This window comes from Yarrowia lipolytica, chromosome 1D, assembly GCF_001761485.1.
Source record: "Yarrowia lipolytica chromosome 1D, complete sequence".
Lineage (NCBI taxonomy): Eukaryota > Fungi > Ascomycota > Dipodascomycetes > Dipodascales > Yarrowia > Yarrowia lipolytica.
This window is the reverse complement of record NC_090773.1, coordinates 307,673-333,370: the sequence shown is the minus strand read 5'-3', so window position 1 is coordinate 333,370 and position 25,698 is coordinate 307,673. Positions and strand designations below refer to the sequence as shown.

Genomic DNA, 25,698 nt, shown 5'->3' with positions numbered 1-25,698 from the left:
GACTTTTGATTTCGGAAAAAGGTGGTAGAAGATGGAATGTCCCACATGGCCCTGGTTCTCAGTCGTTCACCCTTTCCTGTCATGCATCGGCTTCTTCTCGATTGGTAAACCTCCGCCTCGGTCCCTCTCTCAAAACCTAGTTTGACTCGGATAAGAGGCTTCATGCGAGATTTACATCTGCGAGATTTACCCGTTTGGGTTCTGTATAAGTGAACGTGACTTCCATAATTCGAGCACAAACTAAAATACACCACCTGTCCACCGGCCCACCTGTTCCAAACGACCCCAGAGCACTTGGAAGCACCCCAGCTGGACCCACACTATTGCACATCAGCACAACCCGAGCTAACACCCAGACCACTTATTCCCCAAACAAACCATGTCCGACGACGTCATTGCCCGATACGAATACCTCAAGAACCACCCAGGCCATGCCGAATTCAAGCCGTTCACGTTCCACGGCAAACCGACGTCGATCCGTACTCTAGCCGGCGGCTTCCTTATAATTGTCGGGCTGGGATTCTTCATCTACGGCATTATCGAGAAAATCCAGCTGGCCCAGGATAAGGCAAAGCTGGAGTCCAAAAAGGAGACTGATCTGGACGTTCCAAAGATTGAGACGGAAGAAGTGCCAAAGATTGAGACGCAAGAGGTGCCAAAGATTGTGACGGAAGAGGTGGCCCCAGACACCAAGGTGGCGGCGAAATAGAGAATAGATGAAAGATGTACACAGCACCATGGGCAGTCAGGGCCGTAGTTGGTGTATGTTATCAAGTAACGGTGACCGAGTTTGGTGTGCCAGATGAGGATGCACCTGGTTGGTGAGTTACAGCCATGAGCCGGCGTTGGACAGCGAGGATTGCTCAAGCAGCAGACATCTTACAGGCAGATTTGGTACGAAACCCATTGATCTGGATAGCTCTGGGCCACCAGCAGATAATGGTGTAAGTGAGTAAACCGGAGACTAGTGGTCGTTTGATATCATCCATACCATCTTACAGATTGATATAACGCAGACAATCAAACTCATGTCCTCCTCACCGCCAATATGGCGGTAGTTAATGGGGGTTACTCCATCTAGGAAGCCTGAGGTTACATCTGCCACATTGAAACAACTGTCGTATGGATCCAGAAGGAGAGGCAGCAGCAGACACTCAAACACAAGTATGCTCTCCTTTGGAGATCAATACAGTGAGTTGGAGACTGAATTGAGCCCGCCGAATGGTAATCTTCTTCGGTTGTGTGACTGAAGGGCAAACAGGACGAGAAGAGACCGGAAAGAAGATGGTATGAACGTAAATGAGTGAAGATTTAGCGTGCGACTGACACGCTGTAGCTCCTCTGTTTGCGTCTCTGTTGGTGTCTGGTATGTGTCTGGGTATGTATCAATCTGTCTGTGTTAGCAGGAGTCCCAGTTCAATATGTCAATCTCTGGTATCTCTTGGTACTTAATCGTTGGACGTATCCCGGCTTGAAATGTTGATGTAACTGCGTGGTAAGAGGACAGGTATTTTTTGTAATTTTTTTTATTTCTATTTTCTATTTTTTGTGATTTTTATTCTTTGTAAATTTGTTTACTTTTTTGGTATTTTTTAGTTGAGCCTGAACTGAAAATGAGGTCAACTCACGCAATATTGATAATAGGAGAATAAAACTGACATGGTCGGAATCATTGAAATTGTAGCACTCCAGAAATATTAATATTGTCCCCATTACAGAAGTATGATTAATTTTTTTGAAATTTTGGCTACAATATCTCCTGCAGCTACTCCTAGAGCTACAATACCTCCTCCTAAATACACACAATAGCCCACATTGCTTGATTAATAATGATATCAGAGACATTTCGAGTATAAAACCAGTTTCACCATATCCCCAGCATTTTAATGGTAGCAACAACTCCCCATCTGAGTATATTTTCAAACACCACTCTATACTTCAATCAACTATACTCCTAACTATTGTCCCATAATAGTTGAATGTTTACACAAGCTAAAGAGAGGACGGAAAATGCGTCTGGAATGACACCATTGAGACTCGGATTGTATCTTACTTCAAGCACACCTGGGTGGGTAGTCAGGTGACGAATATCAGCTGTCCAGCTTTTTATTTGGGCTCAGACACAGTATCTAGAGCACATTTCTACAAGTACTTGTATACTCATATAGACTGTCTAAAAAGCAACCCCAATTTGAAATTGCCATGAAATAAAAAATCGGATTTCTGAAACAAAAGAGACAAACAGGAATGATCATGAACGGATTATTTCTCCCAATTACTGGTATAAGTACTTGCTTTTGTTGATTTCATGTTCAGTAGAGCGCACAAGTACGAACAGTACAGTATGTACAGGACATGTAGTGCCAATTCATTACTAAGCGATTTACGATCACGTGACACTTTTACAAAACTAATATCACCATTGTGCTCAAAAGGACAAGGACAACAACTTGATATTGTAAAAAACAGGTACTTGTCACACAATTTGTTTTTTTTCTTCTTTCTTTTTTTGAACTAGAGCATCGCTCATATTTAATATTCAAATTTGTACATAAATAAGCTAGGACCGTTTATAGAGTGACCTACCTCGGTCGCTCTCAAACCTCCCCCAGTCGAGATAAAGAATATTCAAACCTACCATTCGATTTCTCGCACCCGTTTTAGACCACTAATGTGGGGATTTTTTACTAAAAGTTACTACATAAGGCGTTGTTCCTCATTTTATCCCTAATTGTGCGAAAAAAAGACGTCAAAATTCACCCTTTTCACCACCGGGTATATCATGTCTTGGATACTGACCTCAAAACGGCTCAAAATTACATTCAGGAACAACCCACCTGGGCATCGTTCCCCCTCTGCTCATCACGTGATCGTTAATAAATATATAAATACGGCCCAAGGCCTTTTACCCAAAAGATCTCCACACAGTAATCTCACTTCCCAGAGCACCAAAGCACATGTACAGGAGCGGTGATCAGCTCACAACTCACAGACAATGCCTGGAACGCTGTCTCCGCCCAGAGTTGAAGAATCCACGGGCATCCAAATAGACTGTCTAGTCAAAGTCAATGTGGGAAGAGTTATAGAACTGCAATCATAGATCTGACAGGGTCTGTGAAAGCAACCAACAAAGTTAGAGCATAGGCAGCAGATGTAAAGCACTGCAACAACATGGCCGCAGAGAAGAGCCCAGGGATCAGATCAACAGATAGTTTGTCCAACGACCGTAAGGTTTCACTGCCCGGATCCCAGCTCTGCTCGAAAGTATCACCTCGTGCTTCGCACTCGACTCACCCGCTAACTCTTGTTCGCCCTCAATGTCTGACACTTGCCCACCCCGGCATGATTCGGCATTCCCGCTCCCCAATCTTGAATATGACATACCCCCTTGTAATCCACCGTAAACAGCACCTGTCCATCGGCCGAAAACCTCACAGCCGCAGCCTCGTAGGCATTCTGTGCACTTCCCACCTCCGCCACCAGCACCGTCTTCCTCGCAGCATACGTATGTGGATCAAGATAGACCACATAGACCAGCCCCGACTTGTCCACAAATGCCATAGCATCTCCCCGAGGAGATACCGCCACACAATGGATATTGTAACCCAGAGAATCGAGCCGAGACAAGAGAGAAGGCTGAGAAACCGAGGTGGGCGGCAAGGCCGGATGAAGATTACGCACATTGGTATCAACCACAATGGGAGGACTATCCTTGGCCAAAGAAGCCACCACAACAACTTGCTGGTTCGGAAAAAACGCCAGATCGGTGATTCCTTCGGATTCTGGCGACGAATCCGCACGTCTTGCGCTTTTCATAATCAGCCGAGGCTCAACTGGAGACTGGACATCAATCACGAAAAACCGACTCTGGGTCTCGGTGGCACAAAGAATGGATGTTTCTTGAGCCGAAATGATCAGCCGAGTCACGGGATCTGTGTACGGGGTGGTCAGGGTGGTTGGAGAGCCCCGGGTGAGTCCAAAAGTGGAAGAAGACGAGTTAGAATGTGTCGATTCTGCTGTTCGAGACGTCGAGGTGCGAGAAATCGTGCTGGTCGACACTGAATCGCGTCTCTGCGAGGTGGAAACGGAATCGCGTCTCTGCGAGGAGACCGTCGAGTCGCGCCGATCACGCGACGTACCAGGGGTGTCCCGCGAGCCACCTTCTCTACCCGTTTCCCTGGCTGAATCCCTCCTAACCCTCACCTTGCGTCTCAAATCGCCCAAGTTATGCAAGGCAATCATGGGCTTGACGGCGTCAGTCTTAAGGTCGCGTCCGGTGATGGAACATACCAAAAGAGATCCCGACGAGCTCAATGCGATCGCCTGGGCGTTAAAGTCAGATCGGTAGGTGTAGATGGGCTTTCCAAGCTTTTCCAGATCGAAAACTCGGACCATTCCCTTGGTTCCGGTGATGGCGAGGTATCTGTTTGAAAGAGAGGCGTGGTTGAACTCCCATTCAAAGTCCCCGAGGTCGGCGGGTCCCGGAGGCAACACTTCGGCAACCACCTCGTCCTTGGCATACCTGTCCTTTTTGGGATAGCGGGCCTCGTTGAGTCGTCCATGGACTCCATTCATCTGACCCTCGCAATGCAACGTTGGTGGGTAGTTGAAGTTTTCGCCGACCTTGAAAACCTCCCAATGTCGGTCTCCCACCATCGCAATCATGGTGCAATCTGGCGAAATGAGCACCTTTTTGAACCGCGGAGTCCGCAAAAACGACCGTGGCTGCGTCGCGTGCTCAAACTGCTTTCTGTGCATGGGAAAGCACTTTTGAAAATACGACTCCCGAAGAGCATACTCCGGAGACGCACACAACATTTTGGCCAAAGTGAGACCCGGAGCAGTGTCGAGATTGGCATAGTATCCCTTGGACACCGTCGACAGCTGGATGCTGTTTGTGTTTGTGTTTGTGTATGCGTTTGTGTTTGCACCTGTGTTTGTGGCTGAGCCCATTTGTTTGTGTTTCATCTGTCGAGTCATGTTCGAGGTCAGAGCTGTGGCGGTTGCAGAGGGTCTGTCGCTGGTCTGAGATGCAACCATCGAAGGCGCCGAACCAAACGAGCCCGGATTGGAGCCGTTGGTGGTGACTGGAGTGATGTCGCTGTGAAGCTCGCTGGCGGTCTCGGACGTCGGAGATGTCGAGAACCCTGGCTTCTGTGTCTGTGTCACCAGCCCGGTGGTCCATCCACACACGCTCTCAAACAGCTGGAGCAACGTCTGGGGACCCTGTGGGCCCGCTCCGAGCTCCGCCAGCCGCTGACTGATCCGCAACCGCAATAAATGCACCGTTTCCGCGGTCGCCAACGACTGAAGCTCGGTCAGCACGGAGATTTCTTGCCTGTGGCGGTGGCGAACAGAAGAAGGGTGCACCGGGGTCACCTGGACGCGCCCAAGCTGCTGGGCCACGCGACTCGGATCGTCGCCTCCGTCGCCATCGCCGTGGCCGCCCGCATCCCCGTCAGTCACGTGACCGACCCGTATCCACGCCTTGCTGGGGTCCTCCGGTAGCCTGAACATTTCTTGATCCTGCTGAGTTGGTCTCCACCTCGTTTTAGTGTCCATATATCCACAATATGCACAGTCAAATGTTATTTACCATATTGCAGACAAAGTCATGTGGGGTTGGAGGGGGAATAGTGATTTATTTAGAGCATTTTTATTTTGAAATCCAGTGTTGTAAAAGCAAAGTCATGTCGCAAAAATTTCCGCGTATTTTTGTATTTTTTTTGCCCTTCCTCACAATTCCATTCCTGTTCGTTTTTCCACCAGTATCTCGTATCTCGCTCTATCTCATTTTTCGTGAACCCTGTCAACGTCAACTTAAACCGACGAAATATGAAATAATATCGTAGATAAATGGATTAAAAAAAAGGTATAATTACGATGATAAAATGTGGTTGGTTAGTCAACCAAAGGTGGTAGAGTCGATTTTTCTCCGTTTCAATTCTATCAAAAATTGCCGTCTTTTGCCTTTTTAATGTTTTCGCGCTAACCAAATGTTGATATCAGGAGGAAAAATGGCCAAAAGTCTGAAATGGAACGAAATCGATCCATTTTTTTTTGGAAACAACTTGATTTTTCCCCCAACCATTTCTCAACACAAGCTCCATCAATTAGTGCAAATTTCAAGCCCACACAAATTTCTCCCGATTTATAAATCTCGTTTTGCCCCCATTCGCTGAACTGTGGCTTATCAGTTAATGATTGGTTTGCATTGCAGATGGTGGAATTTTGTGAACAAGGCAAAAATAAAATAAAAATAAAAAAACAAACCTTTTCACACGATTGCGGCTGGTCACGTGTAGGCCTGTAGATGCCGTGTAGGCCACGTGATCGACGATATATACACAGCTCAGCTGACGTTTTAGAGCTATATTATTATTTTATTTTTAAGATGGGATTATCCTGGGATAATTCGTCTCTGGCCGTTAATTATCATCGTTGGGTCAAAAAAATACGGTCAAAAATGAAAGGCGAAAAAAAAGAAAATTAATAATCAAGGTTCGGAGTGAAATTTCGATGGATAAAAAAATAAGTGCTAAAGATGGCTGAATCGGGAGCGGTCCAGGGCTGGGTCACGTGACCCAAACACAAGCGGATATTTATGAGCTGACTAAGGGGGTTGCTACAATGCCTAGTATCAAGTTGATGGTTTGGCGAGAGTTGTGATGGGAGATTCACGTGATGTAGAGCGAGTCATATGGAGAGCGTGCCATGGAACGAGTCACGTGACGTAGAATGAGACTCAGGATTGGGTGAAACTCCGCCCACTTGCTCTTTTGATAAGATGTCTCACGGTCCCCACAGAAGAGATATCTCAAAAAAAACAAAGGGAAAGTGTTTGCTCCGACAGAAAGACTTGGAATACAATCCTTCAGATTTCCGCGGGCTCTTTCCATCAATTTATGGGACTCCGTGGAGGTTCGGAGATAACGGAGACAAGTCTTTAGTTAGACTTTGTCGACATCTGACAAGAGGAAGGAATGAAACGTTTCCAAAAAAATTGCTCTCCAGAGGATATGACGGAGTGAAAGTGAGTGAAATAGACTAATTTACATGGAAGGTATCGATTAACAAGAAATTTGAGCTTTTAGATAGCTGACTAAGGCTCTATGATGGGACTCCAAAGAGCTCAATTTCTTGGGACTGGTTATCAGTATTTCTATAGGTTAAATTGTCCTGAGGACATGGTCTAGATTGCATAATATCTCAGAGAAATATAGGTGTCAGTGGAGATCTGAGTCTACCACGTGACTTGCAGACATTACGAGAAGTTGAATGTCCCGTTTCATCTCTTAGCCGGACTGGACTTGTAATAAAGTCATTGGATGGATGTCCATCTCAACCCACGTTTAGTTGAAGATATAGTTGAACTAAAGATACCCTGGAGGTTGCAATTTGGGGATTGAGAAAAGCTGGATGAATGAAAAGAATATGAGTACAGTACCAAGATGTATCCAGGGGCAGGAGATTGTTTCTGGGAAAAAAACAAGTCGTGATATTCAAACTTTGGCATATTATGTGTGAAATACAAACTCCGATATTTACTTAAACTTTAGTTGATATACAATACGCCCAACCAAGAACTCTACCGATCTTGAGATAATGATTTCCAATAGATCGCCAAGTTACACCCATGTCATCGTGTGACCCATATATTTACAGCACACACCATTTCGCTTACTAACCGAAAGTCAGTCTATTTCTATGTACATGAGGGGGTGGTTAGATTGATAGCAAACGGAAAGAGGCAAGATTCAGTGTGTTTCAACCGAGAATCCAATATTGTATGACCTTTATCAGAGAGGTTATGACAAGAAAGTGAAGGATATGTCGATTCTATTGGTCATGAAACTCAGGATATCTCCAACAGGGACCGACAAAAGTCGCACCGATTTCTGACTCCGTTTCAAGCTCCTTAGTCAGCAAAAGAACCTCTATACAGTTCCTTGACAATTCGACCATCGTTCCACTCCTTCACCAACCCCTGAATATGCTCTGGTCGGACTCGTCCAAACCAGGAACTGGATCCTGTCTGTCCTGAAAACAGAAGCACGTTTCCGGCAAAAGCATGACCGCCAATGTGACTAATCAGTGCCGTGTGGATATCACGTGGAGAGTCTCGTGACGTGTCACGAGCGTATTCCTGTTTGATTTCGTCCATTTCGCCCAGAATCAGCGGGCCAATATCTCCACATCGGGCGTCTCTCTCAGCATGGCCACAGACCAGCCATAGATCGGCGGAGTTGTCACGTGCTCCAAAATTCTCTTTCAATTTGATGGCGCGGATTTCGTCATTTTGCTCCAAAAGAGTATCCAGAAACTCTTGTGTTTTGGGATGGGGAATCTCGGGAATGAACAGGTTGTCGGGGAACAGATAGGCACTGGAGACATCTGAAACACCTGGCTCGCTTGGCAACGTTGTATTACTAATCAGAATCCCCGCCTTGGCCATTTTACTTCGCAGAGGAAACTCGTGTCGTTTTTCTGCAATCAGTCCCGCCAAAGTTCCTTCATCTTTCTCAATTGCTTTGGGCCATTTATGGGAGCCCGTGGAGATGAGCAGATGGCGCAGATGGAACGCTGCAGGCATGGATTTCTTGTAGTCGATTGCGTCTTCGTGCTCCGCCGGAAACAACCGTGTATACGGCGTGTCTCTGTCTGGAGGGGGACATTTGTCGCAAAAGTTGATTTGTTTTTTAGGAGTAGAAAAGTCGAGATCAGGGAGCTTGAGAGAGATGGGTTTGCGGCTGTAGTGACGGATAAACAGGTTATGAGTCGCCAGACCACCACAGAGTCGTACCCGGACAGCTGTCATTTTCGTTCTGGGAGAGGAGGAGTGGTGGAGGAGAAAGAGAGTGTTTGGTGGAGGTGTGGAGTTGTTCCGTCCTAGTGTCGGAAGTATACATATTGGTGATATGCAGGAGGATGCATGTTAGATGCATGTGCATGAATATGAATGGATTATGGGTGGAATTGAGGGTGTTTCCAGAATGGGATCTAGAAGGGAGGTGAAGAAGGAAAAAGTTGCAGGCAATGGCAACGTAAGGAGAACAATTGCTGAACCCCCCCTTAATGGGCAAAAGTCGGCGATTTTGGTCCTTCCTTCGACCCTTTCGTAGATACTACAGTATAATAAGGTTGCTCAATATGGACCTATTCTGAGTGGACAGAACAGATGTGGAGATTTGTGGCCTCGTAGTTTCAGTCACGGGGTCACGTGAATGTGTGACATGTGGAATTACCGGTCTGTGACTGGGGTCTAAAATTTTTCCTTTGAAAAGTGTGGTTTGGCGTGACAGCATTTGGTGTATTCACTGGAAGGACAAAAATAATTAAATAAAAAATAATAAAAAATAATTAATTAATTAAAATAATCTGGAGATTTTTGGTGTCAAAATGTCGATCAGAGTGGATATTTGTGAAGCCCAGGATTGGAGCTATCGAATGAGGTTTGTATTATTGTTTTTGGGGTTCAGAATAGCTGATTTAGACCGATTATTCTTTGCCAAGCGGAGTCCAACTAAATACATTATAGCAAGTAAATAATAAAAAAGTCGACTAGCGGGAAGTCACGTGGTTGGATTATGTAATTAGTCATAATAAAAAAGTCGACTAGTGGAAAGTCACGTGAATGGATTATGTAATTAGTCAATCTCCATAAAAACATCCAAACAAATCTCGTGAACAAGACATATTCCAGAAACCCATCCTCCAACTGATTGAGACAAGATGGAGTACAAAAACATCGCCATTTAAAACAACAAGAGCGAACCTGGGGCATGATATTTGCACAAATAATAGGCTCACGTGATCTGGAGCTAAGATCAACACTCATTACTTGTGACAGAATCCTTTTACGTCAACATTTACGTAGAGTAAGTATATCTCCATGATAGACACCGTATAACACCGACCAGAGAATCACGTGACCTCCAGTCTTCGTTTACATGACAAATACCTTTTTTACAACCCTTATCAGTCTGCCTGACAACAATGGATTAGTCAGGAGCCAAGTATTTCAGATTTCAACTTCGTTTCTGGGTGTTTCAAGTGTGCACGCACACTGGTGTTCTTGGTTTATTTCTTAAACTGCTGCTGGCGAAATTAGAGAAGGCCTTGTTCGCTCTTGAAGTTTCTTATCTAAATTAGTTCACTAACGTAAATATACACATGGAAATTTAAGAACAGAAACAGGTGGAAACATCGGATTTGACGTACAACAATTACTTTTAATTACACATTGATCGGTAACAATTGCTGAGTAACAATCACCCCCTATTTCTACAAACGTGTTCTAACAATTTTATTACCATCGTTCCTTTATAACCAGTGTATCTAGACGGCTTAGCGTCGCCAAATGGTCGGCAACTGTGCTGCGCACATTTGCCTCCACAAACCTCTTATTTCTTACCGTCGTGGATTCCTCGGAAGAAATCCATGCAAGCGGTAAACACCACCAGCAGAATACCTCCTCCAGGACCCAGACGCAGCACCTTGGGCATGAATCCCTTGTAAAGAGCGCCAAAGCCCTCCTCTCGGAACACGGTAAACACCGAGGGCAGGGTCCAGTTGTACTTGGGGACGACACCGGGGACTCGGGTGGTGTTCTGGATTCGGGACTTGACCACATCAAAGGGGGTGTTGAGCACGGTACCGGCGGTTCCTCCAATAGATCCGGCAATCAGATCGTTGATCATCTGGCCTCTCTTGTCAGTGGCCTTGGGCAGCAGCTGTCGCACCTGGAAAATGACTCCAAAGTAACCAGAGTTCCAGGTAATGTGTCGCCACAGAGTGGCCTCCAGACCGTTGTACAGAGCGAGAGGACCCTCCTGTCGCACAATGGTCTTCACCACGTCGGCCATGCCGGTGTACTTGGACGACTTGTCCTGGAGTCGGATCTTAACGAGCTCAAAGGGCACGACGACGAACGACTCGGTGGCTCCGGCGGTGGCTCCGGTCAGAATCGACAGCGACTGGGTCATCTTGGGCATGCCAAAGGCGTTTCGGTAGAACTTGCCCCACTCGTCGTTGGCAGCAAACTTGACGGCTCGCTTGGGGGCCTCCATGAGAATGGGGGCGGAAATACCTCGGTACAGTCGCGAGAAGCCCTCGTTTCGCACAATCTTCTGGAGACAGTCGACCATGGAGGAGTACTGCTCACCAGTGCCCTTGACCTGGAGCTGCATTCGGGTCTTGACCACGTCCAGGGGGTACATGACCAGGATTTCGGACACGCCGGCAATGGCTCCGGATGCGAATTGGTAGATGAAGGGGAGGGCTGGGTTAGCGGTGAAAGGAGAAAACGACAAAATCTGCAAACATGGAGTGCGCAGCACGACGAGATTGGGACGACCACACAGCCGCCACTATCAGAGTGCGTAGCACGATAAGTGGTTGGGGGATAACTGCGCCATTGTGCTAGGCATTGTGCGAGGCATTGGGCAAGGCATTGTGATAGTAGAAATTCCGCCACAAGGGAATTGCCATTGTGACGACACGTGTATTGGTAATGGTCACCATGGCGCACTCCAGAGTCATCGCAGGTCAGCAGCACCGATCAGCAGATAGCTGGGGTTGCCATTGCTAATGGCGGTCCTGGTGCACATCTGCTCACGAGATGGATCACACGTATCAGCCGTGCACAAGCTGGTACAGCGACGCGCCATTGCGGAGAGGTCAGGGATCGCGTGGGGTGGGGTGGTTTAGCGGGGGAGTGTGTTTGTGTCTTTTAGCTGAATAAAGTGGTGTCGCCCGTCAAGGTAGATTGAGCCGAAATGAAGGTGGATGTCAGATGGAGGGCATTAATCTCGACGGATTGAGAGTAAAAAACAGAGAGGTACAGCCATCACTCAAGTGCTGATATCACGTGCAAGAGGCTCATTCGATTTGTCAATGGCTGGATCATCATCGCTGTCACGTGTTCCGAACTTGCTCTGCAACCTACCCACCACAGCCTTCACCCCACGGATCCCACGGATCTCCTCACGGTTGACCGCATGACTCCTCTCGCATCATACCAGTCGATTTGAGCCGTGATATCAGGTGATACAGCCGGAATCAAACACATCAACCATTCCGATTTGAATCCGCTCAGACACGTCATCAACTGTTTCTGTGTCTCACCCATCACACCCCACAACTGCCCAAGTCCACAATCCACATCCCCACAAAACACCATCTGTGTCACAAGCCCACAGTAATCACACTTTCTGTGGGATCGAGTCGTCGTCTTTAATGTCGAATCGCAGGCAAAGTCCCTTGCAAATCAATCGCCCCGTCCCGTGTCTCTCGTTGTGTCGTCCCGCGACGTCGCCTCGGACGTGATACTCACGCTTCTGGTCAGACATGTTGTTGAGAGGTTTACAAGTTCGCTTTTCCCACCGCTGGACTTTTTCCACCAAAAATAAAGTTGGCCGGAGTTGCCAACGCTAACTCTATCAAGGTGGGGAAATGTCCAACCTCTCGTGGGGTTTAATACCCCGATAAACACAGCGGTGGAGATAGCCGCTGGCCCGAGGGTCGGATTGACGGGACCGTCTTCTTCTAAACTTTTTCCAACACAATTCCAACCAGGTTGTGCGACGACTCTGAGCGGCTGAGCGGCTGAGCGTGCGCCCAGTCCCGCCCTGTCCAATAACATGCCATAAATAAGGCTCGGAGTCTTGGTTGGGCGATTTTCCGATGGACAGCAGGAACGAAATATATTTTCAAAACGATGAAAAAAATTGGGAAAAAAACTGGGAAACGTTGGAAACCTACAAATATTCTCAGAGACGATACAGGAAAATTTACAGCGCAAATGCCTCTCTCTCTGCCCCCAACTGAGGCCGTTTAACCCCCTCCCTCCCCACACTTTAACCCGAATAAAGGCTTATCTGCTTAGAATCTGTGAGTATCATTGGATGAGAGGAAGGGCTGGGTTTTTGTGGAGAATGCGGGTGATCCGTCAGTGAGTTTCCATGTGCAAAAAAATGGCTGGGGTTAGTCGTATTCGTGTCCTTTACGTTGGTCTTGTTGGTCTTTTTGGGGGGAGTTTTTTCGCCTATTAAATGCGGAAATACAAGCCGAAGGACTAAAATAGCCGACGTTAATTAATACGAAATTAAGCGAAAGGTGACCAACGGCAACCAACCAACCAAGCTGCTGTGAGTCATGTCTGGCGGGCGGCCTGTTGACAGCGCGGTACATACTGGTAGCCGCATCAGAATCAGGTGATAATAGCCGACCGGTGGTCACCTGTTTTGTTGCCAGCTTGCGAGTTGATTTTCACTCAGATTTATTCAGATGAAAAGCAAGTTTTCCTTTCCAGTCATTTTCCCCCATTTCGCCTTTTTTTTCGACCCCCGATATTCATATGATTACTCTAACCCCTTTCCCTTGTTCCGTTCCCCTCACTAACCGCCGTATACGCGAACCCGGCTTTTTCCGACGCATGTAAAAGTGGTGTCATGAATACTCCGAGTTTAAAGTTGGTGATGTAGGAACGACCATGAGCAGCCATGCCATGGACGAAGCGAATGAGGAGTGCACCAAAAGTCTTGACCGAGTTTGGACAAAAAAAGCCATTCAAATGACACAAAAAGGTCCATTTTGGAGCTCCCGTGCGGTCACGTGACCAGCCAACCAGTCTCTGGGCTGATATCGGTCTGTTGTTTGGCAAAATTTTCGGGCTTTGGGGCTCTGGAGGGTGTTGGGGTCATTTTTGTGAGGGCACTCTCTTTTCATGCTAAGTGCGGTCATGTGGAGTGTCTTCGCTCCCTGCTGCGATATATGAATGTTGAGATAGAGACGTTGTAGAAAGGCGGGACATTGGGTACAGTAATAATCTGAAGGGATGTCTAGAACTACTCCGGATGTGTTGAAGATAACTCTGGATAGGTGCATTTGCGGTAGTTGGGTACGGAACTGATCCACTGTTGCTGTCACGATTGGCTACCATTTCTCAATAATATTGGCAAGTGGTGGGATGTCAATGCTAGGAAATAGTCCAAGAAAAAGTCAACTGGAGTTCCAAGAGCGGGGTTCCAAATCAGCCATCGATATTCTGGAAGTTCTTGCACAGTATGTAACTGATCAGAAACTACTACAAGTAGGTACTGATATTCCGGCGGAACGCCTCCTAGCAAGTGATATGTAAGTCGTTAATGTATTAGTTATACAGATCATCATATATTCAACGCGTCCTTCTCAGGACGATGTTACTTCAGATAGACAAGGGATGTAGACAAGGGATGTAGATGGGGTGTGTAGGTTCACAAGCACTACTCGCTATCCTCTCACTTTCAGCCCATACGCAGTACCTCCTATGATACCGTACGCCAATCATTACTACTGTCAATTATGCTATATGCAATACATGCTTGATGACGGCTTTAAAGCGGATATCAGTGGGTGCACCTCGGCGAACAAACAATGCAGCAGCGACTCTTTGTCGGACTCGGAAAGGCTGTCAGCCACGTCTAACGCCCGAGACTCAAAAAGCTCATAGTTCACTTTCGCCGACACCAATCCTCACTGCTCCTGTTTGGATTTGTGCGTGCTTCACTCACAGTCCTCTTCAGTGTTTCAACTTTGCTAACGCTCAGTTAGAACAGATCATCCAGATCTGGATCATCCAACTCCTCCACCATCTTGTCTAGTTTATTCTGTCGCTCCTCCCTCTCAAACGGCCTGGAAAACTGTCGATAAAACTCAATCACCTGCTGGCTGGGTTTCTCTCTTCGAGGATTAAACCCCACAACCTGTAGATTGTCCTTGGAACTCACACGTGATAGAGCCACGTACGCCTGGCCCATACAGAAGGCCTTGGAGAGATCAACTTTGACCTTTCCGAGCGTCTGGCCCTGGCACTTGTGGATCGACATGGCCCACGCGAGAATAAGCGGAACCTGTTTTCTCTCCCAGCCTCCAGTGTGGTCCCCGTTACTGTTGGTGTTAGGTACCTGGAAGGTTTCAGGAGCCATATACACGTACCGAGTGCCGTATGTGTTGTCCACGAACTTGACCACGGGCAGCAGGGCGTCGGTCGACGTGCAGTCGAACTTGGGGGTTGGACTGAATCGATACTGGACCTCCATGGTCTCGTAGATCTCTAAAAGAAATCTTTTGGCGGTCTCCCAGTCCTTGACATGAGGAGAATCGACATCGGGACATTCTTTCAATGCCCTAATATCTTTGGATCGAACGAAGTACCCTAGAGGTTTTCCGTTCTTTACAATTCCTTCGACCCATTCGATAGCCTCAAACATTTGCGACTTTACCGGTTTGCTCTGTGCGATGGTGAAGTACTTGCTGGCGCTCATGAGCCACTTTACTATGCCCATGTTGCCATTAACGAGCTCGACATGATCTTTGTAAATGTTTTTCATGACCATCACTTGGGCGCCGAGTTTGAGCTTGAGTTCAGACACTACTCGGAGGTTGTCATCCAGATTCTTCAGAAAGCGCCCATTGGGGTCAATGTCTTCCAAAGAGTTACCATCGGCTGTGTCATGTGACTTGAGGGTGAAGAGTGGTCCTGGTAGCTTTTCCAGTTCCATTTGATTCTTGGCATTGACAGCATCGTTTCTGGGCTCTAAGACGGTGGGAACAATGCCGTCTGAGTCGTCCAGTTCACGTGAGAGTTTTCTGAAGAATCGGTCTAGTTCATCGTGGTCTTCTGGGTTGCTGAACCGCAATTTTCGAAGCATGTCTGTGAGAACAGTATCTCCCTGCTGTCTGAAGACCTTGTTCAGCTGCACTTTGTGGGCGATAGCTTTTTTGAAGGAATCGGACGAGAACAGCCACGTTCCGTTCATTCCAACAGGAGGCAGCTGAAAGAAGTCCCCAGTCAACACCAACTGGATACCTCCAAAGGGACGGTCTTTATTCCGCACCCTTCTTCCCACTATATCCAGCTTACCAAATGCGTCTGCTGGAAACATACTGACCTCATCGATGATGAGCACCTTAGTATTCAACCAGCGATTTTTTGCGTCCTGGCTCCTGGAGATCTTCTGGACCATTTGATCGCAGGTACCGTTCATAAGTCCAAGACCAGACCAGCGGTAGATAGTAACTCCCCCGATGTTGACGGCCGCGAGCCCTGTTGGGGCAGTCACATGGCACGAGATCCCGCTGTTCTTGAACCGCCTGAGAATGGTCTTGATGATAAGCGATTTGCCCGTTCCCGCTTCTCCGGTGAAGAATACATTTGCTCGTTGTTTGCACACGAGATCCACAACGTGCTTCTGTTCGTCTGACAGAGTAGGCAGGACTTCAGGTGTCACCTCGGGAACCTTGGTCATCTGCCAGTTTGTGGCATTTGTAAAACTCGGCTTCTCGCCCCTTTTCCGGTCCTTCTGGACCTTGTACGCGGATTTCTTGATGTCCGAGCTCTCGAGCAATGAACCCCGACCAGATCGGCGCTGAATGGACCCTCCTGGCACGCCCGAGACCCCTGGTGAGCCCACGACTCGTTTGCGGGTGAGTCCTGGCCCACCTGCCACACCTGGAGACGATGTGGATGGCACAGGGGCACGGCGTTCGCCACCCTCCAACTTGTCAGGTTTTCGGCGGACAAAGCGGGCCGTGATTGACGGTTGGTTATTTGATCTGCGCATGGCGAGGGATCAGTAACTGAGGCAGTTCTAGAGAAGTTTTCGTCGTGCTTGTAGACAAGTGCATCGCGAAGACTATGTTTTGGTGGGTGATTTTACAAACTTTAAAAAACACGATGCACGTCAGGTCGTGACGGAAATGAGTTTCGCGTTTGTGGAGGTTTGAGGAGATATGGGGGGTAGGTTGGTGTGTAGGGGCGATTGTTAAGGTAACCGGAGCTCACGTGTACTTCCATCCTGTCTGAATTGGTGTTATAGCGTTAGTTAGCGACATTGTCCTGCTGTGAACACTTTTCAGACCAATGAAGGCAAAAGGTTTGGGACAATGGGATTGTTTGCCACCGTGAACAGGCCGTGGTCATGTGACTAGCTGACGGATGGGGTAGATAGCTGAGACTTGGAATAGCGGAGAAATGGAGTTGGTGGATAAAAGTGGTCACGTGACGTGGTGGTTAGTCGTTGAAAGTTCTCCTGTTTTGTAGTTGTTATTGTGCCGGTATCTCGTGTAATTTGCAAGTATAGTAGTTAGGTTGGTCAAGTGTAACGTTGGAATCTTTGAGATTGACAGTAAGTCGGGCATTTGTAATTATTGGGGGGAGAAGTTGGTATCAGGTGACCGTTAGGGGGAGACACAATGAAACTGTAAAAATCCAACTAGGTACAGTACTTCACTTGTACTTAGTTGGTACAGTATGTAGTAGAACAGGACAGGCATGGTCTTTCCAAACCGTTTAGCGAAATTTCATCTTTCACCTTCTCGCGATCATGTGTCATATTCCTGAGTTGCTCGAGAAAGACCTCAATCGAAAAAATCACAAAAGTGGCTCATCTGTTTTGGAGCTAGTGTCAGAGACAGAATGACGATGGCCCAACATTGTTGAACATCGAGCATAGAGGTTGAAGACTAATGTTGGGGTTTTTGTTACATTGTATCATTCTCTTGCTAGTAATCTTTGAAGTTGAGTATAGCAACTACACGATATTTCACCGTCGCATGGACTAAGACTCGAAATGCCCGCAACTTGATCCCAAGGTCCAGGTTCTGAGAAAAATATCCACTCCCTGATCATCCCCAACTTTCAGATCTGCTCGCCAAAGCTTAGCGGCTGATGCGGCGTAGCTGCAGACTCGCGCAGGGCTTCCGCATTCAGCATCTAACGTTCGAAGGCGATTTTGCATTGCGACATATGTCGATTTAGCAATGCGACGTTGCACCGTGATTGTACGGTTGGCAGTGGTGTTTGAATGGCAATACGGGCTCCATTTCGTTTCTACACTCTTCACTATGCGCCTTAATATACAGTGGAAAAGGTCGAACCCGTTTATTATCACCTCCATCTCCCTTTGTCGTGTCTTTCATGGTGTTCCATGTCCCTGGTCATATTTTTCACTACAATAAAAAATAAAATTAATTATTATTACAGTTATAGCGCCAGAACATGTCAGTTGGAAATGAATATTACAGAGCTGCTGGAGGGCTGAAATTTTGAAAATCACCTTCTTGAGTTTCCAAATTTTGATCGCGGCTTTTAAATCCTTCGAAAGTGATCGTCTAGACCGTCTGTAGCCCTTCTCGATGTGACACTCCCGCCTCCTTCCTAACTCCTCCCTTTCTCCGCCCAACCCAACCTTGAATTATTACGTCGTGACCCCCACGTTGCCGAAGCGAGGCGACTCTGTTTGAAGGCCCGTTTCTGTCCCAATGGGGTCTTTGTGTCACACAAAAAATCCTTGGCAACTGGCGTCGATAGACGGTCTCCGCCGTACCCCACATTTTAGCGCCGTGTTGCGCATCTGCATGGTTCTTGACCCCCACAGAGTTTAAATCGGAGTCTAAATTATGGGGGCATTTTGGGTTTACAACTGGAAAGTTTAAGTGAAAGCAAGAGCAGCGAAATTGGACGGTGGTTTGAAGCAGCGGTGACAGCGACAGACAGCGACCGATAACGACCACCAAAGCACCAGGATTCTGTGACAGACGCTAAACAACAAGGACGAACCTACTAATAGAGCACGTGGGGCCCTGAGACTAGCCTAACACGCTTTCAACTTACCGCCAACCGATAAAAACCACACCTGAACTTCCAAGTGACTCACTGCAACTACGATACGGACTACTATACGACTACAAGTACGACGTTTCCAGATCCACACTAAAGACTCAGCTCAGACGCTCAGCTCAGACGCTCAGCTACATACGCTCAGCTCGGACTCAGCTCGGACTCAGCTCAGACCCAGCCAGACTCAGCCAGACTCAGCTACAGCCCCTCCAAATGTCGTCACTATCCATCGGAGCCGCGATCTTCATCGCCCTGAAGCCGCTGGTGAAAATCCTCGCCAACTCCGCAATGGGCTTCTACCTGGCCAAAAAGAACATCATGAGCGTGGAGACCTCGCGAAACATCTCATATCTGGTTGTCAACTTCCTGGCGCCGTCGCTGATGTTTTCTCGTATTATCCAGGCCATAGACTCGGACGACATGAAAATCGTAGGAATCATCTTTCTCACGTCGCTCATGTTCCAGGTGTACGGAATCGGCTTTGGCACACTCACCCACTACATTACGCCCAACCCGCAAAACTTTTTCGGCGGCATTCTCATGATCTCAGCCCTCAACAATAACGGAGACTTGCCCATCGCCTACGTGACGACCCTAGCGGCAGGAACAGCCTTCTCGGCGGCCGACGGCGACAAGGGAGTGGCCTACGCCATCATCTTCAGCACTTCTACAATGATCTCGCTCTTCAACTGTGGAGGATACCGGCTGATTGAGCGGGATTTCAAGCATGTCAAGGAGGAGCCAGAAAGCGATCATTCTTACGAAGAGAAAAACGAAGAGTCGTCAGAAAGCCCAGCAATGCTGGTACGGAGCGAATCCGAGTCGGACCTCAGCCACACAACTTCCCGGGTCATTTCCAGACCCCATTCTCACGTAGAGGCCGATTTGAACATTCTAACCCAGATTGAAAGTCATGTCACGATACCCAAAAAGATGCCCACTTCGAAAATCGAGTCTTTCAAGGTCAAAGCGGAACCATGGGTCGCCAAATATGTGAAAATCCGTGACACCCTTCATCTCGGGTTTGTGGAACAGTTTTTCCTCAACTTTCTGAAACCAACAGCATTTGCTGCTGCTCTGGCTATCATCATTTGTGTCATCCCCCCGGTCCACAGACTCTTTTACAAGGACCCCAACTACCACGGACCCCATATCCGAGATGCACCAGACGGACTACCGCCTCTGGACTTTATCATGAACATTTGCGCATTTTTGGGTAACGCAGTGGTGCCTCTAGGGCTGGCCATGCTGGGTGCCACAGTAGCCCGAATGAGACTCACTAGTTTGCCAAAAGGCTACTGGAAGACTATTGGGCTGATTGTGGTATTCAAACTCATTGTTCTACCGATCATCGCCATCGCCTGGGTCACCCGATTGCAAAATATCGAGTGGATCGACAGGAATGATAAAATGGCGTCATTTGCCATGGTCATGACGGCTTGCACCCCCGCAGCCACCACGCAGGTGTATCTGACACAGATGTTCATGCCGGAAACGGGTACACATCACCAGCTCAACTTGGTGTCCATCCATATCATTTGTCAGTATGTGGCCTTGGTGGTGACTTTGCCGATCGCGGTGGTGTACACGTTGAAGAATGTTGTACATGTATAGACATGCGAGGAGGCAGTACGAGTGCCTGCCCCAATGACCAACAGCTTCAGGACGCAGATCGAGTGCTGCACCCATTCGACAAATACAAGGATATTGTGAAATGTGGTCTGATGACAATACCAATTCTCTCTGATGACATGATAACAATCCACAGTCGACTCAGATTCCAGACACATTACAACAGCATAAAAGTACGAGAATGTACAGAAAGACGGCCTCGTCGTATATAGCATTAATTTATTTATTCAGTCTGACAAGCCAGATGCGTACTATAGTCGAGGAGCGCAAGTGCAGCTAGGCGGATGTTCATCTCTCAACGCGAGCACTTTCTTGTGGTGGCCAGCTTGAGGTGTTGTGATTGTAGGGACGATGCGGTATCTGAGTCTATGATAGAGTGTTTCGGAAGATGTGAAAGCTCAGCTGAATACTCACGTTGAGATCTGACGAATTCAATGGTGCTGCTCCGACAAAGATATCAGCTTCCGAGTGTACTAGACCAGTTTACGAGAGTGGATTAATGGCAAGTGGAGAAAGACTTCGTTCTTGCGCTATGTTATGGCTTCCTTTAGTTGGTGTTTCTTCAAAGTCCATCTACTTTGGTGATCCACGGGACTCCATATACCAAGTCAGCTCCTTGAACATGTGGACTCCATGGCATTGGTGTTCCGTTGAAGAGGAAGATCCAATCAACACACCCGCCTACTCCACTGGGTCAACACATGTGCATACCGTGTCAATCGGGAGTGCCACTGTTTTGATGGACATCATTGCGGCTTAGTCATACTCTTCGAAAAAGGAACGCATGACCCGTGAAAATGATCCAGAACCCGCGGAAATGGTCCAGAGCCCGCGGAAATGGTCTAGAACCCGCGGAAATGATACAGGACCCCTCCTGTGCATCCTGGGGTGGGAATCAGCAGATTAGTCAACGACACCATCGATATGGCACACGGGACTGAGAGACCTTTCGTGGGCTCGGTTAGATGTTGGATGAGGAGGATTCTCCAAAGCTAGGTACAATGAGGCCCAAGTATCAGCTTTGGCGATTGCACCCCCTCCGTAGCGAGTCCTAAATCTGACGGCGACTCACTGAGAGAAACAATCAGGACTTCTGGGAATGAGCACTCACTATTGGGCTTAAAGTGCATCCCATCCCATCCAACTTTCGCTCAGACGACGACTGGCTTGACGAGAACACTTCTACATAAGAAGAGTCTTCTTACTTAGCAACCAGTTTCAGTTCGGGCTACCAGCCTTGGCTCACTTGCGACACGCGGGGTCAAGACGGACTTGTTTGTCTGGGATGGGATTCTTGGACATTATCTGGACGCTTTCCGTGGGTGAATGGAACAAAGTAGCGAATATCCAATGACAGCTCTGTATTTGTACCGCTAAGACCAGTTCCAGAACCCGCGTAGGTCGTTCTACCCTGTCGTTTGCACCGATTAGAGCATTCTGGCTGGTAGACTAGAATGGACCCTTGACAGATGACAGATGACAGAGGACTCTCACTCTGAGCCTATCGACCTTCCACCAGAGATATCAAAGACATGTTTGCTATTAAAAGATGATATCCAACGACGTTGTCTGGAACAGTTGTACTAGCTGGGTCATAACTTGAAAAGCCGTGGCAGTATATCTATCATAAGACAGCTCGAAATATCGGGTAAGTGAAACTCCAGCGGAAACATGTTCAGCCGAGATAGACAAGACTCGTGAAGCTACCTAATGAGCACGTTGATACTCACTTCAGTTCCGTGTGTGTGCGATCAGCACATACTACCCCTTTATTCCCATACATATTGGTTTACAGAACTCAGGAGATCAAGGGGAGTTGATTGATAGTAGTCGTATTTCGGTGGTACTACAGTAGCGTGTATTGAGACGAACACTTCTCTTTCTGGCTCAACTTCAAACTACCCCTACACGCACCCCCACGCACGCCTACGCACCCCCACACGAATTTCCTAGCCGCACGGCTGGAGGTGCACTTTTGGTGGATATCTAGAATCCCCCATTCTTCACCAATATGCTCCGAAATGAGAATATAATGACTTTTGATTGTGTACATGTATTATTATTACAAATTTAGGTCACACGACCACCACACAGGACGAGTTTGGACGACACCTTCTCAGATCACGCCTATGAATCGGCACTATGACTGTTGATTCGTTATAGCGCAGCAAATATTAATCCCATGAGCATTTTTTGAGGGGAAATGTACCAATTGGGCTGTACTGAACCTTTCGTCTCATATGACCTTCTCTATAGAACATCTCCAACAGTCGCTATCACAGCTCACCAGGATACTGTATGTACAACTGCACTCTGATACTCACCCCCTAACCTAAAGTGTAGATACATTTTGACCGTCACAGTATACATAATCAATTTTCCTATATATTCTAACGGATCCAAAACGTTAGTTCATCTCTTCAATAAAAAGGTTTTGTTTGTAACAGTTCCGGTACTGCAAACAGTAGACATTGGGGATGAGTTGCGGTGAATGACTGAGAGTTTTTTTAACAACGCTCTTTCGAACGCGGCGCCTATCAACCGCGGCGCTATTGTTCTCTCTCTCTCTCTCTAGGCCAACATCCACCATCCACTACCCAAGACACCAATCAATAGCACGGCGGTAATCACTCCCGCGCCCGCCTTGTCACTGCCCTTGATGTCCAGATTCATCAGTAGCGGGTTTGCACTGCTGGAACCGGCGTCAGGGCTTCCCTCAGAGGTTCCTCCTGTGTCATGGGTCAGAGGACCGACTCCTCCAGAAGTAGTGCCATTTTCGTTTGTTGTAGGCTTCGGGGCCATTTTCGGGTTGAAAATGAGATTGTTTTGAAGCACCTCCAACGCACTCATCTGCTCTCCAAGGCCAATCCAGTCGTTCGAGTAAGAGCCTGTCAGCCAGTCAATGGAACAGGTGTGGCCATCCGAACCACCCGAGCAGGTTGCTAGAGCGGCCGTGGCACTCGCACGCAGCTTCTTCATAATATCATCTCTGATATCGGGCAGAAAGAGTGCAGCATAGCCGATAAACCGGCTGAAAATGGCCTTAAAGCATCGCTGGTCGTTGTTGCACGTGATCCGCGTCTGCTGGCACGAAATCTCGACCATCTTGTCATCCTGGAAGAAGAGATCCTCACAGCCAGTCCAAATGTTCTTTGCCCGAGTTGCCCATTGCTCATCTGACGTGGCATTGTACAAGAAAGCCGACCCACCAATAAACAGACCAGCATTGTATGTCCAGACATAGGGCGTGATGTTGGTGCAGTTGTTGACGTCCACGCCATCACGAATGTGGTAGTGATCCTCCTTGTTCAACAAACCGGATTTCTCACACCAATCCCAGGCCTTCTCGGCCCAGTGAAGATAGGTGTCGTTTCCAGTGTATCTGTAGAGCCGAGCCGCCAGGTTGAAGAGACAGCCGTTTGAAACTGTGTTCTTGTAGTCGTAGCCGTTGTTCCATGTGTAAATCTGCCACCGCAGCCCGCCTCCGCAGTTATCTGTGTCCCATCGTGCACTCATGGTGTTGAAAACCGCCTGGGCAAGATACAACCATTGGGGCTCGTCCTTGCCAGGGTTTGAAAAGTTCTTTTCGGCCGCAGCCATCGCGGTAATACCCCAGAAACCCTGGTCATCGTTTCCTTCAGTCGTGCTCTGGTTCACGGGCAGATAGTCGTTGTTCTTGCCCACCTGGTACAACAGCGCCTCCTTGACCACATCGTTGTACGTGTCGTTGCCTGTGTAGTACCAAAAGTCGAGCATCGAGTTCCACGCCGCACCAGCCTCCCACCAATAATAAGGAAACACAAACATGCCCACCACTCCGCCGTATCGGTGCCCATCGTAGTAGTTCATGAGTCCCTGGGCGATCAGCGCCGCGTTGGCAGAGATGGACTCGGGGTCGTCCAGATCCACCGTGAGCGCAGACGCGGTTGTGGCGAATAAAAGTCGCGATATCAGTCTAGTCAGTTTCATCGTATGGTTGATGGTTCAACTGCTTCAAATGACACAGGAGATGTTGACAACCGGCGGTGTAGTGCAGCTGCATCATGTCCATCTGAGATTGGGTTTGGTCGGCGCAGCAGTTATTTATAGCACGTGGAGACATGAAGGAGAGAGAGCAGGCGAGCTCACGTGATCTCCCGTGATCTCAGACGCTGGTATATATTTTTTCGCTGTCCTTTTTCTCCGGCTGCTCACGTGACCTATCGCGATCTACGATGCTGTTCTGCTGCTACTGTAAGCATCACCCCTTGGTTTTCTAGTTCCCCCTTCGCGTCTCCCAACGAAGTTAATTAAGGAGGACGTGTTCTGTGGAGACAATGAGGGGACCCTTTTGGAGAGCAACAAGTAGACAAAGGATTTGGTCACGTGATGGTCGAGAAGGGGTCATATGATTTGGTGCCTCTGGGAGGCCTTGCCTTGAGAGCTCCGTCACCAGTGCTCGTGTTCACCTTATATATTGTACATGGTTTGACGATTTCAACACGTTCAAACAATGGCGTAAACAATCTCCAAACGGGTTGATTTTTCGACACAATTTGAAGATGGGCTCGATGTGCTATTTTCTGCCCTATAAAGACGTATGAACTCCAGGGCGTCTTCTAGAGAGAACCGTGCTCTAACCGCCGACAACCTGCATCGCCGAAGCTTCTCTCTATGAATAGGTACAGCCTTACAACGGCTGCTGAGAATAGATTGAGGAGCGGGAAGGAGTTTGAGCAAGTTGCTGGGTTACCAACTGGAAATTCATACTGGAAAATTGTCTGTAATTCCGAAAAGATCAAAATTCACTGTGGAACTAATCGTGTCCTTCAATGTGTGGATTCGTGGCTGTAAGTACCTACGAATAAATCTGCAACACACAATATATCATATTTTAAATATTTCTCAATTCAAAATATAACATAACTCTATAAAATTTAAAATCAGAATATAATCTATTTTTCATAAAATAACTACTATTTTGACATCGCTGAACTCGATCTTCGTTCTATTATCACCTCCTGGTTCTGTCGACAAAATACCAGCTCCTGGCACTCTTGTCAAGATATCTCATTCGCCCTTGGAAATTCGCTATCAAGCAAGTTATGACAGGGTTGAAAGTATTGAAGATCATAAGTATTATTGATGTGATATAGTTAATTAACAACTTACAACCCACTTCTAGGGACACGGCGTTCCGATAGTAGCACACACCCTTCTGGTGTGTGCTTGCTCATTCACCAGAAAAGAGATTCTAGATCAGTGGATAAAACTATCTACAGGATGGACATCTCGTCTACGACCCAGCTGATTCCTCTCATTACTATGTGGTGACATCTCATCATTATGTGAGGAATTAGCCAGGTATTACCCCACCGGGTATTACCTTCAACAGAAAGGACGATGTTGAAAAATCGGTTTAGATC

The 25,698-nt window shown here is 47.6% G+C and overlaps 10 protein-coding genes across 10 annotated transcripts, besides 1 other annotated feature; 5 read left to right on the top strand and 5 right to left on the bottom strand.

Moving 5' to 3' along the window:
• Positions 1-379: 379 nt before the first annotated feature.
• On the top strand, positions 380-709 carry YALI1_D03329g (uncharacterized protein; the record flags this gene model as incomplete). The annotated part of the gene is made up of 1 exon (XM_502336.4): positions 380-709. One exon carries the CDS (start codon positions 380-382, stop codon positions 707-709), a length of 330 nt encoding a protein of 109 aa, XP_502336.4.
• Positions 710-1,061: 352 nt separating this feature from the next.
• On the top strand, positions 1,062-1,307 carry YALI1_D03320g (uncharacterized protein; the record flags this gene model as incomplete). The annotated part of the gene is made up of 2 exons (XM_068282585.1): positions 1,062-1,242; positions 1,285-1,307. 2 exons carry the CDS (start codon positions 1,062-1,064, stop codon positions 1,305-1,307), a joined length of 204 nt encoding a protein of 67 aa, XP_068138686.1.
• Positions 1,308-3,080: 1,773 nt separating this feature from the next.
• Positions 3,081-5,517, bottom strand: YALI1_D03278g (uncharacterized protein; the record flags this gene model as incomplete). The annotated part of the gene is made up of 2 exons (XM_502335.3): positions 3,081-3,277; positions 3,327-5,517. The coding sequence occupies 2 exons, from the start codon at positions 5,515-5,517 to the stop codon at positions 3,081-3,083; spliced, it is 2,388 nt and encodes a 795-aa protein (XP_502335.3).
• Positions 5,518-7,918: 2,401 nt separating this feature from the next.
• Positions 7,919-8,818, bottom strand: YALI1_D03245g (uncharacterized protein; the record flags this gene model as incomplete). The annotated part of the gene is made up of 1 exon (XM_502334.1): positions 7,919-8,818. One exon carries the CDS (start codon positions 8,816-8,818, stop codon positions 7,919-7,921), a length of 900 nt encoding a protein of 299 aa, XP_502334.1.
• A 1,585-nt stretch (positions 8,819-10,403) lies between these two features.
• YALI1_D03221g (uncharacterized protein) lies at positions 10,404-11,219 on the bottom strand (the record flags this gene model as incomplete). Its single annotated transcript, XM_502333.3, has 1 exon — positions 10,404-11,219. The coding sequence occupies one exon, from the start codon at positions 11,217-11,219 to the stop codon at positions 10,404-10,406; it is 816 nt and encodes a 271-aa protein (XP_502333.2).
• Positions 11,220-11,620: 401 nt separating this feature from the next.
• On the top strand, positions 11,621-11,863 carry YALI1_D03216g (uncharacterized protein; the record flags this gene model as incomplete). The annotated part of the gene is made up of 2 exons (XM_068282584.1): positions 11,621-11,703; positions 11,746-11,863. The coding sequence occupies 2 exons, from the start codon at positions 11,621-11,623 to the stop codon at positions 11,861-11,863; spliced, it is 201 nt and encodes a 66-aa protein (XP_068138685.1).
• Positions 11,864-14,240: 2,377 nt separating this feature from the next.
• On the top strand, positions 14,241-14,491 carry YALI1_D03190g (uncharacterized protein; the record flags this gene model as incomplete). The annotated part of the gene is made up of 2 exons (XM_068282583.1): positions 14,241-14,245; positions 14,290-14,491. The coding sequence occupies 2 exons, from the start codon at positions 14,241-14,243 to the stop codon at positions 14,489-14,491; spliced, it is 207 nt and encodes a 68-aa protein (XP_068138684.1).
• Positions 14,492-14,588: 97 nt separating this feature from the next.
• Positions 14,589-16,604, bottom strand: YALI1_D03167g (uncharacterized protein; the record flags this gene model as incomplete). Its single annotated transcript, XM_502332.3, has 1 exon — positions 14,589-16,604. The coding sequence occupies one exon, from the start codon at positions 16,602-16,604 to the stop codon at positions 14,589-14,591; it is 2,016 nt and encodes a 671-aa protein (XP_502332.3).
• A 2,270-nt stretch (positions 16,605-18,874) lies between these two features.
• YALI1_D03144g (uncharacterized protein) lies at positions 18,875-20,275 on the top strand (the record flags this gene model as incomplete). The annotated part of the gene is made up of 1 exon (XM_502331.3): positions 18,875-20,275. The coding sequence occupies one exon, from the start codon at positions 18,875-18,877 to the stop codon at positions 20,273-20,275; it is 1,401 nt and encodes a 466-aa protein (XP_502331.3).
• A 2,425-nt stretch (positions 20,276-22,700) lies between these two features.
• Positions 22,701-24,262, bottom strand: YALI1_D03091g (uncharacterized protein; the record flags this gene model as incomplete). Its single annotated transcript, XM_502330.3, has 2 exons — positions 22,701-22,827; positions 22,875-24,262. The coding sequence occupies 2 exons, from the start codon at positions 24,260-24,262 to the stop codon at positions 22,701-22,703; spliced, it is 1,515 nt and encodes a 504-aa protein (XP_502330.3).
• Positions 24,263-25,393: 1,131 nt separating this feature from the next.
• Positions 25,394-25,666: a sequence feature (Compare to YALI0D02541t, LTRyl1; YALI1_D03077t).
• The last annotated feature ends 32 nt before the right edge of the window (positions 25,667-25,698 follow it).